At 43.4% G+C, this 12,053-nt stretch overlaps 1 protein-coding gene across 4 annotated transcripts in view; it reads left to right on the top strand.

The window, feature by feature from the left end:
• The window catches only part of PHIP (PHIP subunit of CUL4-Ring ligase complex), a 309,729-nt gene that overhangs the window by 221,122 nt on the left and 76,554 nt on the right, over positions 1-12,053 (top strand). For all 4 annotated transcript variants that reach the window (XM_048845170.2, XM_048845168.2, XM_048845171.2 and 1 more), the window contains one exon: positions 2,587-2,706. In XM_048845170.2, coding sequence (XP_048701127.2) covers positions 2,587-2,706 — 120 coding nt within the window. The remainder of the gene's footprint in view (positions 1-2,586; positions 2,707-12,053) is intronic.

Below are 12,053 nucleotides of genomic sequence, written 5' to 3'. Positions count from 1 at the left end.
CAGGGAGGCGCTTGATCATCTCCCCTCTGCCTGGAGGTGTTCAAGTTCCAAGAACAGTCCCATTGGCAAGGAGTGACTCTGATAGCTCTACACCTACCAGGGCTCAGCAATGACCTGGCGGACTTTCTGGGCAGGAATGTGGTAACCAGCCACAACTGGTCACCGTGGAAATATTTTGTTGATGGGAACTCCCACCATAGACCTCTTCACCATGGCAGATAATGCCAAATGCAGGGATTTCTGCTCCATGGGCAGTATAAGCCCCAGCTCCCTTTCTAGCACCTTTCTACTTCAGTGGTCTTGTATGCCTTCCCACTGATCCCTAAGAGCATATCCAAGATCAAATGGGACAGAGCTACAGTCATGATACTGCCCTGCTGGCTGAGACGATTTTGGCTGTTGGATCTCCTGCATTTGTCCAGCCAGTCCCCCACCCCCAATATGACTTCCCACCTGCCTTAAAATGCTGTCTCAGAACTAGGGACAAATATTGCATCTGGACCCAGGGTGATGCTTGGTGGCCTGAATGTTGGCTTATTGAGCAAGACACACAAAGACTGCTCCCGGCAGGTCCAGAAGATCCTTTTACAGAATGGCAAATATTTTCCATATGAGCAGTTCAAACAATGTGAATCCAACTCAGATCCTATATCAAAGATTCTGGACTATATGCTCCCTTTATTTTCCTTAAAATTCATCTGGAAGTCATATCAGCATGTCTCGCTCTGATACAGTCATACTCAGTCTTTTCATACCCTACAGTGTTGAAATTCCTCAAGGACCTTCTCCCTACCTTCCCTCAGACTAGGGACCCTACTCCCACATTGTAGTGTAGCGAAGCTTGGAGTCGCCATTTGTGCCATCAGTAGAATGTTCATTATACCACCTCACCATCAAGATCGTCTTTCTGATAGCCATCACATCAGCATGGAGAGTCAGTGAACTGCAAGTTCTCATGACTGGGCTGGGATATATATCCTTCCACAGGAACAAAGTGGTGATGAAACCAGACCCTAAATTCATCCCCACAGTGGTCTCAGAATTCACCTAAGCCAGTCTGTCACCTTACCATTCTTCTCAAAGCCGCACTCATCACCAGGAGAAAAGAAGCTTTATATTCTGGATGTTACTGGGGCCCTGCTATATGACATAAACAAGACTTTCAGAGTTTCTCCCTGTCTCTTTGTGGCCATATCCAGTACATCAAAAGGCCAAGCTATCTCACCCCTGAGAATCTCAAAGAGAATTATTCAGTGCATTTTTACCTACTTACTATCTGTTGTATGGCAAGGCTCTCCCTGCAAACACTCCACCTGGGGCATAGGCAGCATCTTCAGCCTGCTTTAGAACTATACTGGTAGCTGAGATCTGTAAGGTAGCCACATGGAGCAACTCAATGACCTTGGTGAAATGCTGTGCATTTGACATGGCTGCCAGAGCAGCTGTTGCATATGGAAGAGCAGTACTTCAATCCATGTTTGACTAATACAACTGAGACTCTTCACTCGCATCCAGGGAGGATTCTTCTTGACTGTCACCTGGAGTGGGACTTATACTAATACCATACTCGAACAAGAAAGTACAGTTATTTACCCTACAATAATTGAGGTTCTTCAAGATGTTGTAGCCCCACGACCCACCTTCCATCCTTATTTTTCGGAGTCCTCAGCTACATAGGCTTTAAAATGTGAGAGAACTGAGGGGAAGGTCATAGCCGCTCCACGCTCTATGCGCTCGTATGGGAGGCTCTGCTGGACGTTACTTGTAAAATAAAAAAAATGAAAAATTCAGTCTCCCAATGCATGGATCACATTCACACCTAGAGTAGGATCCACACTTACTACAACATTTCAAAGAACCACAGTTACTGTAGGTTTCAGAGTAGCAGCCGTGTTAGTCTGTAACTAATTGAACTTCCTAATGTGTATACGTTATAGACAGGGCTGGTTGCACTGTCTATTATTTTGGCAACCTTTTCTTTGAGAAGCTTTAACACCTCCATACTTTGAAGTGGGCACTTAAAATTGGCAGGGGGAGTGGTATTTGTGTCAGGGATTTGTTTTTTGCTATTCCCATGAAAATGTATCCTAATTTGGCCTGCTTAGTAAAAACTTGCTAGAGCTTCACCTTTAAAATCTCCAAAGATCAGTCACCACTGGATCTTTAATAATGTTCTTTTAACAGGGTTTTTTTGCAATAGAATATAGAATTTGGGAAATTTCAATTGCTTATCTCTTGACCCTCAAAACTTGTCATATGGCTGGATGCTAATAAATTCGTACTTTATGTACATCAGTCAAATGTTATTTGGTAAAAGAAAGTACCTGTATTAAATTCAAGTTTCATTGTTTTGATTATAAAAAGTCTCATTTCGCTGCTGCACTATAAAATTACCCTAAACTTTTCAATAGCATTTCTAATCTGGTTATGTCATTTATTTTCCTTTTTATGATAAAAATCAATCATTTTCACAAAAATCGAGTTGAGACTTTGACAAAAATAATAATATATTTTGGGGACAAATTGTGAGTTTTGGTAAAGGGTGAATTATTCTTATTAATGTATTATTGTGTGCATTTTCTTTAGAGGTTGGCTGTAGGAGTTTTGGCAGAAAATGGCTTGACGTTGGAAGAATGGCTGCCTTCAGCATGGATTACAGATACTATTCCTCGTCGGTGTCCGTTTGTGCCACAAATGGGTGATGAGGTATTCTTGTTTTTCTCAAGATTCTTGCTTTCCATTTCCAGTTTTTCAACTTTTTTACATAACTTTTTTAGAAATGTATGTTAATTATTTTCGTCATTATTTTTCTGAACATTTTGGATTGATTAAAACACCCTTTAGAGCTTAATTTTAATCAAGCCAAGAGTACTTTCTTTCAGAATGAAAGTTTCTCTGTCAGCACGTTCTACCTTTCTACTGCGCCCTTCAAAATCTTCTAAATGCTGTGTCACATTTCGGCTATCCCTTTTCTTTTTCCACACTATTGTGATGGGGTTTTTTATTGCACTGTATTTGTCCTGTGCCTTTCCTCATCTCTGTTACTTCAATGGGGTATATGCCCCGTATACTAAAGTGAGAAGTAAAGCAGGAAGAACTGAAAATACTAGTTAATACACACAACTATGACATAGTTGGCATCACTGAGACTTGGTGGGATTATACACACGACTGGAATATTGGTATAGAAAGGTACAGCTTGCTCAGGTAGGGGAAAAGGGGGGAGGCGTTGCCTTATATATCAAAAATGTATAAACTTGGACTGAGGTTAGATGGAAATCGGAGACAGACTTGTTGAAAGTCTCTGGGTAAGGATAAAAGAGGTAAAAAAGCAAGGGTGATATCATGGTAGGGGTCTACTACACCTAACCAGGAAGAAGAGGTGGATGAGGTTTTTTAAATAACTAACAAAATCATCCAAAGCACAGGACTTGGTGGTGATGGGGAACTTCAACTACCCAGATATCTGTTGGGAAAATAACACAGCAGGGCACAGATTATCCAACAAATTCTTGGAATATATCGGAGACAATTTTTTATTTTAGAAGATGGAGAAAGCTTCTAGGGGAGAGGCTGTTTAGATTTAATTTTGACAAATAGGGAGGAACTGGTTAAGAATTTGAAAGTGGATCATGAAGTGATAGAGTTCATGATTCTAAGGAATAGTAACAGGGTAAACAGCACAATAAAGATAATGGATTTCAAAAAGGCAGAGTTTAGCAACTCAGGGAGTTCAGGAGAGTTGGCAGTCTTTCAAAGAGACATTATTAAGGACACAAGAGCAAACTATCATTGCATAGGAAAGATAGGAAGTATGGCAAGAGACCGCCCTGGCTTAACCAGGAAATCTTCAGTGATCTCAAATTCACAAAAGTCCTCCAAAAAGTGGAAACTCGGTCAAATTAGAAAGGATGAATGTAAACAAATTACACAAGTATATAGAGACAAAATTAGAAAGGCCAAGGCACAAAACGAGATCAAACTAGCTGGAGATGTAAAGGATAACAAGAAAACATTCTACAAATACATTAGAAGTAAGAGGAGGACTAAGGACAGAGTATGCCCATTACTTAATGAGGGGGGAAAAACAATAACAGAAAATGTGGAAATGGCAGAAGTGCTAAACGACTTCTTTGTTTCAGTTTTCACCAAACAGGATAGTAGCGATTGGATGTCTAACATAGTGAATGATAGTGAAAATGAGGTAGGATCAGAGGCTAAAATAGGGAAAGAACAAGTAAAAAATTACTTTGACAAGTTAGATGTCTTGGTCACCAGGTCCTGATGAAATAAATTCTAGATTACTCAAGGAGGTGACTGAGGAGATATGAGCCATTAGCAATTATCTTCGAAAAGTCGTGGAAGATGGGATAGATTCCAGAGCATTGGAAAAGGGCATATAGTGCCAATATATAAAAAGGGAAATAAGGACAACCTGGGGAATTACAGACCACTTAACTTGGCATCAGTACCCAGAAAGATAATGGAGCAAATAAGTAAGCAATCAATTTCCATAAACATCTAGAAGATAATAAGGTAATGACGTATCCATGCTGACTGATACTTAAGAGAAAATCGTTCTCAAACCAGCCTAATAGCGATCTTTGACAGGGTAACAAGCCTTGTGGGTGAGGGGAAGTGGTAGATGTCTTATATATTGACTTTAGTAAGGCTTTTGATACGATCTTGCATGACCTTCTCATAAAAAGCTAGGGAGATGCAAGCTAGATGGAGCTACTATAAGGTGGGTGCATAACTGGTGGGAAAACCATTCCCAGGGAGTAGTTACTAGTAGTTCACAGTCAAGTGGGGTCCCACAGGCATCAGTTTGGGTCCAGTTTTGTTGAATATCTTCATCAAATGATTTAGATAATGGCATAGAGAGTACACTTATATAGTTTGCGGATGATACCAAGCTGGGAGGAGTTGCAAGTGCTTTAGAGAATACGTTTTAAATTGAAAATGATCTGGACAAACTGGAGAAATGGTCTGAAGTCAATAGGATAAAATTCAATAAGGACAAATGCAATATATTCCTCTTATGAAGAACAATCAGTTGCACACATACATAATGGGAAATGACTGCCTGGGAAGGAGTACTGCAGTAAGGTATAGGGGGTCATAATAGATCACAGGCTAAACATGAGTCAACAGTGTAATACTGTTGCAAAAAAGCAAATGTCATTCTGGCATGGAGTGTTGTAAGCAAGCCATGAGAAGTAATTCTTCCACTGTACTCCGTGCTGATTAGGCCTGAACTGGAGTAGTGTCCAGTTCTGGGTGCCACATTTCAGGAAAGATGTGGACAAATTGGAGAAAGTCCAGAGAAGAGCAACTAACATGATTAAAGGTCTAGAAAACATGACCTGTGAGGGAAGATTGAATAAATTGGGTTGTTTAGTCTGGAGAAGAGAAGACCAAGAGGGGACATGATAACAGTTTTGAAGTACACAAAATGTTGTTACAAGGAGGAGGGAGAAAAATTGTTTACCTTAACCTCTGAGGATAGGACAAAAAGCAGTGGGCTTAAATTGCAGCAAGGGCGGTTTAGGTTGGACATTGGGAAAAACTTCCTGACCATCAGGGTGGTTAAGCACTGGAATAAATTGCCCAGGAAGATTGTGGAATCTCCATCATTGGAGATTTGTAGACAAAAACCTGTCAGGAATGGTCTAGATAATACTTAGTCCTACCAAGAGTTCAGGGGACTGAACTAGATGACCTCTCGAGGTTCCTTCCAGTCCTACAATTCTGTGATTCAGTAGTTCAATTCCAAAAATGACAGATACATAAAACAATTTGTTTTTTAATTTATAAAATGTGCTTAGTACAATATATTGGGTGCATGAACAATACTTAATATAATGTATGGCTTGAAAATCCAAGTCAAAAACAAGATTTTATGTACCCCGTCTTCCACAATCAATGACACATGAATTCACCCCTCAGGAAAAAGCCACAGGAAATAGTTGGGCCATACACTATAATCTGTACAGGCCTGAATCTTCAAAGAGCTAAGCATTTTTGGATAGGTGTTGAGCACCCAGAGTGCTGAACTGAGTTCCCACACAGATTATCAACTTCAGCTTTCATTGACAGCCTCTGTGGAGGTGCTCTGCTCCTCAGAGAATCAAATCCAAGATGAACAAGTCTGGTCACTGGTGCCATCTAGGTATTGTAGGGTTGTCAGTGATATGCCTGTACCATACTCTTAAGAGTCTTTAGCACCTACTAGTATTGACATGTTTCATAAAAATCTCACATTTGGCCAGACAAAGCAGATGTTGCACTGTATACAGGGAATACTTAGGCATGCTCTCATCAGTCTGTTGTTCAGAAGAACCTTGACATTAATGAAGTTGACAATGCCACCTAGTCTGTACCTGGAAACATACGAATTGTTGCACCAAAAGAGAAGTACCAGTAATACATCTAGTCCAGAAGCATATCGCTGACAATGATTGTTCCCATATGTGTCCGAGTGGGTGCAAGAAATTCCACAGCTGGATAATTATTTTATTATAAGCACGGCTGGTAACATCACCTATTAAGGTTGCTCAACACTTCCCTAAGGCTCCATTTTCTGTTGCTTATGACTTTGACATAGATTAATTATTTGGGCTGAAATTTTCCATACTGGGTGTCTGCCCTAGGCTGTGTTTTGGAAAATTTCAGCCAAAACAATTTAGGATGTGTCTACACTGCAGTGCAAGCTTGGGCTCATATCCACCTTTCATCTACACATAATTATGTCTGACTCAGGCCAGCAAGCCCTCCATGCACAGGCCCCAGGACCCCATCAGTGTGGGGAGAGATTTGAACCTGAGTCCGACAGGCTCAAATTTTGCAGCATGGATGCAGCTCTGGCCATGCCTCCCATACTGGGGCCTGAGAGTTCACCAATGCTGTCCCACAATCCCATGGGCCTTTCTATCCCAAGGCCAGATGACTCCTAAGAAATGGAAGTGCTCCCTCTGGTTCAAGTACAGCTGCTCAGAATTTAGCCCTTCCTTTTTATTCTGACTACTGAACTGTAAGCAGTGTGAACCTTCTCTTATGTTTATAATGGCCACCAACACAAAGAAGTCCTTTGCCAAGTGCACTGCTAGCTGGTCATGAGAGCACAATCAGATTTTAGTTAAACTCTCGTGTGAGGCAAGCAAACAATTTGACTTCACCGAGAGTTCCAGTAATGGCCATACATACAAGGAAATAGTGAAGAAGCTGCCAGCTTTGTGGATGTACCAGACCAGTGCAGAGAGTGGATTAAGCATCCCAAGAATAACTACTGGAAAACTAGGGATGAGAACCACACCTCTGGAAACTCACCATCATCCTGCCCATTTTATGAGGAGTTTGACCATGTGCTGGGAATGGCACCAAGTACTGAGCCATCAGCACTTCATGACAGTCTGGTTAGAAGAGATGGTGACCTTCTGACCCTGGAATCCAGTTTGATACTGGACGGGAGCAAGCATCCGATGAGGCTGTTGAAGTGACTCTCATGCTCAGACCAGTCTCCCAGGATGCTTTGCTACTGGAGCAGCTGCAGCACATCTTAGGTCTCTACTCAGAGGACCTTTTTGATGGCTCTTCGGAGGAGCAGCCCCTTGTAGAACTAGCAGCAGAAACACACGAAGCAGAAGTAGCCCCTCAACCTGGTGAGTTTCTGGTTCCATGTTTGTTGTTGTTATACGGGTAGGAGGAATTTCTGCTTTATGACCCAATGCAAAATTTATTACAAGCTGAGGGCAGCAGCGTGTATCTGCCAGTGGCAAACGGAATGCCAGCACCTTAGCAGCACCACCACGTGGAATTCAAAATGGAAACCAGGAAGCGCAAACATCAATGAAACAAGCATTTAAAATTTAATTTTTACTAGAAACTTGCACATTCTTACCTTTACCACTCCAGCACATCTTTGCCTTCCCTTTTAGTATGCCATGCTATACAAATTAGTCCCCCCACAGTGTAATGAGCTGCATGTAAATGGTAAACTATCTGGTGGGGAAGTTAAATGTAGTCCATGGGCAATGGACTCTATGTCCAAAGTACAGCTGGGGGAATGTATATACACCAGAAATGTGTCGGGGGTGGGGGAAATGGCTGTGTAGTTTTTTGAGAGTCTGTGTTGTTGTATGTTTGCAAGTGGTCACTGGGTAGTTGAGGTCAGAGCAGCACGCATCGGACGCTGCAGGGAAGCAATAATCCATGTGGATGCTAACACAGCATCCTGTTGATTTTCCTCCCATGAATTTTGGCCCAGTCCCAGTGCTGTTAGCTGCAAACTTTTCCCATAGTAGGGAATTCAAGAGAGGTAGTCAAATTTCAGGAAAATGAGTACTTTCCAGTTCCAGCTCTGTAGATCACCAGCCCACTCCATAGATGTGCATTCAGTCACCATAACTTGGAAAACCTCTGTGGCATACACAGCTGGCTTGCTGCTGGCAGCTTGGAATAAAATGTCCCTTTGACATTTTGGAACCTTTAGACTTAGATTAAGGTGGAATCCCTGAAAGGATAGAGAGGGTTTAATTAGTAAGCTGTCACTTCCTTGCCCACAAATCAAGGTGGTCTGCAATTTTTAAACAGAAAATTTTTAAATTTTAACTTACCATTGTTTCTGCATCGTTTCACTGTGATTCAGTTGTGTTAACACAGCTTTAGGGAACTGAAACGTTCCTCTCAGAACGTTCAGTTTTGAAAAGTATCATTTCTGGGCCTTGAGATTCCACAAGCCACTTTTGCCTGCAGAAACCTGTTTTAAAGTACTGACACAATAATGCACTGTTCGATTCTACTCTTAGGCCTTTCTGCCTCTTCACCTTGACAGTGTGAGTGCAGTCAAGCAGACCCCTGGGATGCAGAACTGTCACAGTCCAGTCCCAGCAGAAGTGTTTCTGTGATGAACTTATGGTGAACGTTCTGGACAGGGACAACAAGCAGGTGCAATACCAGAAGGAGAAGGATTCATGGCAAGTGGAAAGGCACAGATAGGCTACAGAGTAAGAGGACAGAATTGCAGTGCAGTGCAGTTTCTAGAGCAGGAACATTGGCTGAGAGAGGAAGATAGAGCACAGCAGAAAGACCTGTTTGAGAGACTGTTTATGCTTATGACCCCAAGAGTACAGGCTCCTGCTGCGCCTGCACCATGCCCTGAGTCCCCTCCATGGGACCATGGGCTGCAAAGCAGAAACAGTTTGGACAATTGCATAGTTTGGGTGGCCCATGCAACCAAATCTTAACAGCAGCTGGGCAGGGCAAATCTACCATGTACAATCCTCTAACCTTGTGCTGAGCCATCTCCTGTGCAGGCCTCCCACCCCTGTGCAGCGGTGCCAAAAGCACACTAAACATGAAAGAAAGGGAAAGGAGGCCACAGGACATGCAACCTAAGGGGATTTATTTGTTGTCACGGTGTTCCCTATTTAATGTTTGGTTTATGCACTTGGTTTTATTAATGGTTTTGGAGTTGGGTTATTATTGATGTGTCAGTGGTAGCTGGCCTCCGTGGCAGTGGTTTAATCTATTTTTGTGTTTATTTTATTAAGAATGTCTATTTCTATCACTGCATCACACATATAGTGTGTATTTTAAATAATAAAGATAAACGCATGATAAGGAACAGCTGGGAAGTTGTATTCGAACATAAGTATTCAATAATTTTTTCTACGTCAATCCCTGCTGTAAATCCACAGTTCTTGCCACACTTCCCTGTCCCCAGTTCATAATCAGTCATGTCACCTGTAAGTACAGCGCATAGCAGTCAACCTCCTACCCAGTTCATAATCAGTTATGTCACCTATAAGTTACAATGCTTGGCAATCAGCCCTCCCCATTTTGTTGCATGATGGCAGTATCTTATTTACTGTAAACATTGTACAAGCACATTCATAAATATACTATTCTCCCTCTTCCATTGGCCTGTGCAAGCCCATAACGTGGGAGCACAGAGCATCCCTGATTTGTGTTGCCCAGACGCATCCTGCTCCAGATGTGATAGGCACGCTTTCTGGTATAGTGTACCGATTCAGCAATCCATTACTGTTTGGGGTCCATTCGGGAAAATGGCTCACCTTTGGCTTCACAGTAATGCAGACAGCATTGATGAATACTGGAATCCTAACAGGTCTTCAGACAGCGCCAGCTGAATTTCAGTTTGCTGAACCCACCTTCAGCAACCATTCTGCACCTTCTGACAGTGTGATTAAACATTGTTTTGCCAGGTATTCTGGTATGGTTTCATAAGGCAAGGCAAAAGGGGGGTATGTAGAGTCCTCCAAAATCACAGTGGGGACAGAAACTTCATTTATGACAGTGTCGTTTGGTGGCAATAGTGTTGCATCTTGTCCATGGATGTAGATTCCCAATAGTTGGAAAACCCTGGCATCATGAACTTTCCTAGTGCAGCCAATGTTGGCATCCATAAAGTGGCCTCTGGGATCCACAAGAGTCTGCATAACGGTGGAGTAGTAACCTTTGCTGTTTATGTTCTCATGCTCCTTGAGGAGGGCAAACTATGGGCACATGAGTCACATCAGTGCCCCCAGCGCAGTTTGGAAACTCCATTCTCTAAAAAGTAGTAATTACTTTAGGGATATTGTATGCCAGGGATCAGCAACCTTTGGCACGCGGCCCATCAGGGAAATCTGCTGGCGGGCTGAGATGATTTGTTTACCTGCAGCGTCCACAGGTTCGGCCAGTTGCAGCTCCCACTGGCCACAGTTCGCTGTTCCGGGCCAGTGGGGGCTGCAGGAAGCAGCATGGGCTGAGGGATGCGCTGGCTGCCGAGGGATTTGCAAAGAGTCTGTGACAAGGAGCTGGGGGAGGTGAGGACACTGAGATGGGGTGAGAAACCCAGGAACTAAGACTGGGAATGGGAGCCAGTGGGCTCAGGGGAAGGGGGAAACAGGAAGCCAAGCAGGGGGAGTATATTGGTATTGGCTAGGCAAGGAGATTGGGAACAAGGGAGTGGGGAAGATTAGGAGTGGCTGAAAGTGGGGGAGACTGGGACTGGAATGGGGAGTCTAAAGAGGAGACAGTGGAACTCCCTGGGAAAGGGGACTGGGATCAGAAGCCTGAGACATGGGACTGGCTAGGTGAGTAGAGTGGGGCTGGGGCTGAGGAGCGAGTGGTGGGGTAGAGACAGGACTGGGACAAGTACAGGTTGTAGAGGATGAGGCAGAAAGAGTCAAACTTGGGGTAGGGGGAGGTCTGGGCAGAAGAGTCTGTGAGTACACTAGAGTACACTTCTCTCCAGAGCCTGTAATGGCCAAAGATCCTAGGGTTTTATCATTCCTCTGCTGTCAGCCAATGTCAGCTCAAGTGGCAGAGTTATGTGCGGTGTATGTAAAGGTTCCAGCCCTCCAGATAACCCATGTGGATGTCAGTAAAATATCACATTATGGAATTTGTTTTTTTCACTTTGCTTAAAAACAAACAAACAAAAAACCCTAGAACTGCACACAAAAAACTACACTTAGGGTATGTCTACACTACGGAATAAGGTCGAATTTATAGAAGTCGGTTTTTTAGAAATCGGTTTTATATATTCGAGTGTGTGTGTCCCCACAGAAAATGCTCTAAGTGCATTAAATGCATTAACTCGGCGGAGTGCTTCCACAGTACCGAGGCTAGAGTCGACTTCCGGAGCATTGCACTGTGGATAGCTATCCCACAGTTCCCGCAGTCTCCGCTGCCCATTGGAATTCTGGGTTCAGATCCCAATGCCTGATGAGGCTAAAACATTGTCGCGGGTGGTTCTGGGTACATATCGTCAGGCCCTCGTTCGTTCCCTCCCTCCCTCCGTGAAAGCAAGGGCAGACAATCGTTTCGCGCCTTTTTTCCTGAGTTACCTGTGCAGACGCCATACCACGGCAAGCATGGAGCCCGCTCAGGTAACCGTCACCCTATGTCTCCTGGGTGCTGGCAGACGTTGTACGACTTTGCTACACAGTAGCAGCAACCCATTGCCTTCTGGCAGCAGACGGTGCAATATGACTGGTAGCCGTCCTCGTCGTGTCCGAGGTGCTCCTGGCCACGTCGGCTGGGAG

This window comes from Caretta caretta, chromosome 3, assembly GCF_965140235.1.
Source record: "Caretta caretta isolate rCarCar2 chromosome 3, rCarCar1.hap1, whole genome shotgun sequence".
Lineage (NCBI taxonomy): Eukaryota > Metazoa > Chordata > Testudines > Cheloniidae > Caretta > Caretta caretta.
Note: the sequence above shows the minus strand (reverse complement) of the source record. Positions and strands in the feature narration are given on the sequence as shown.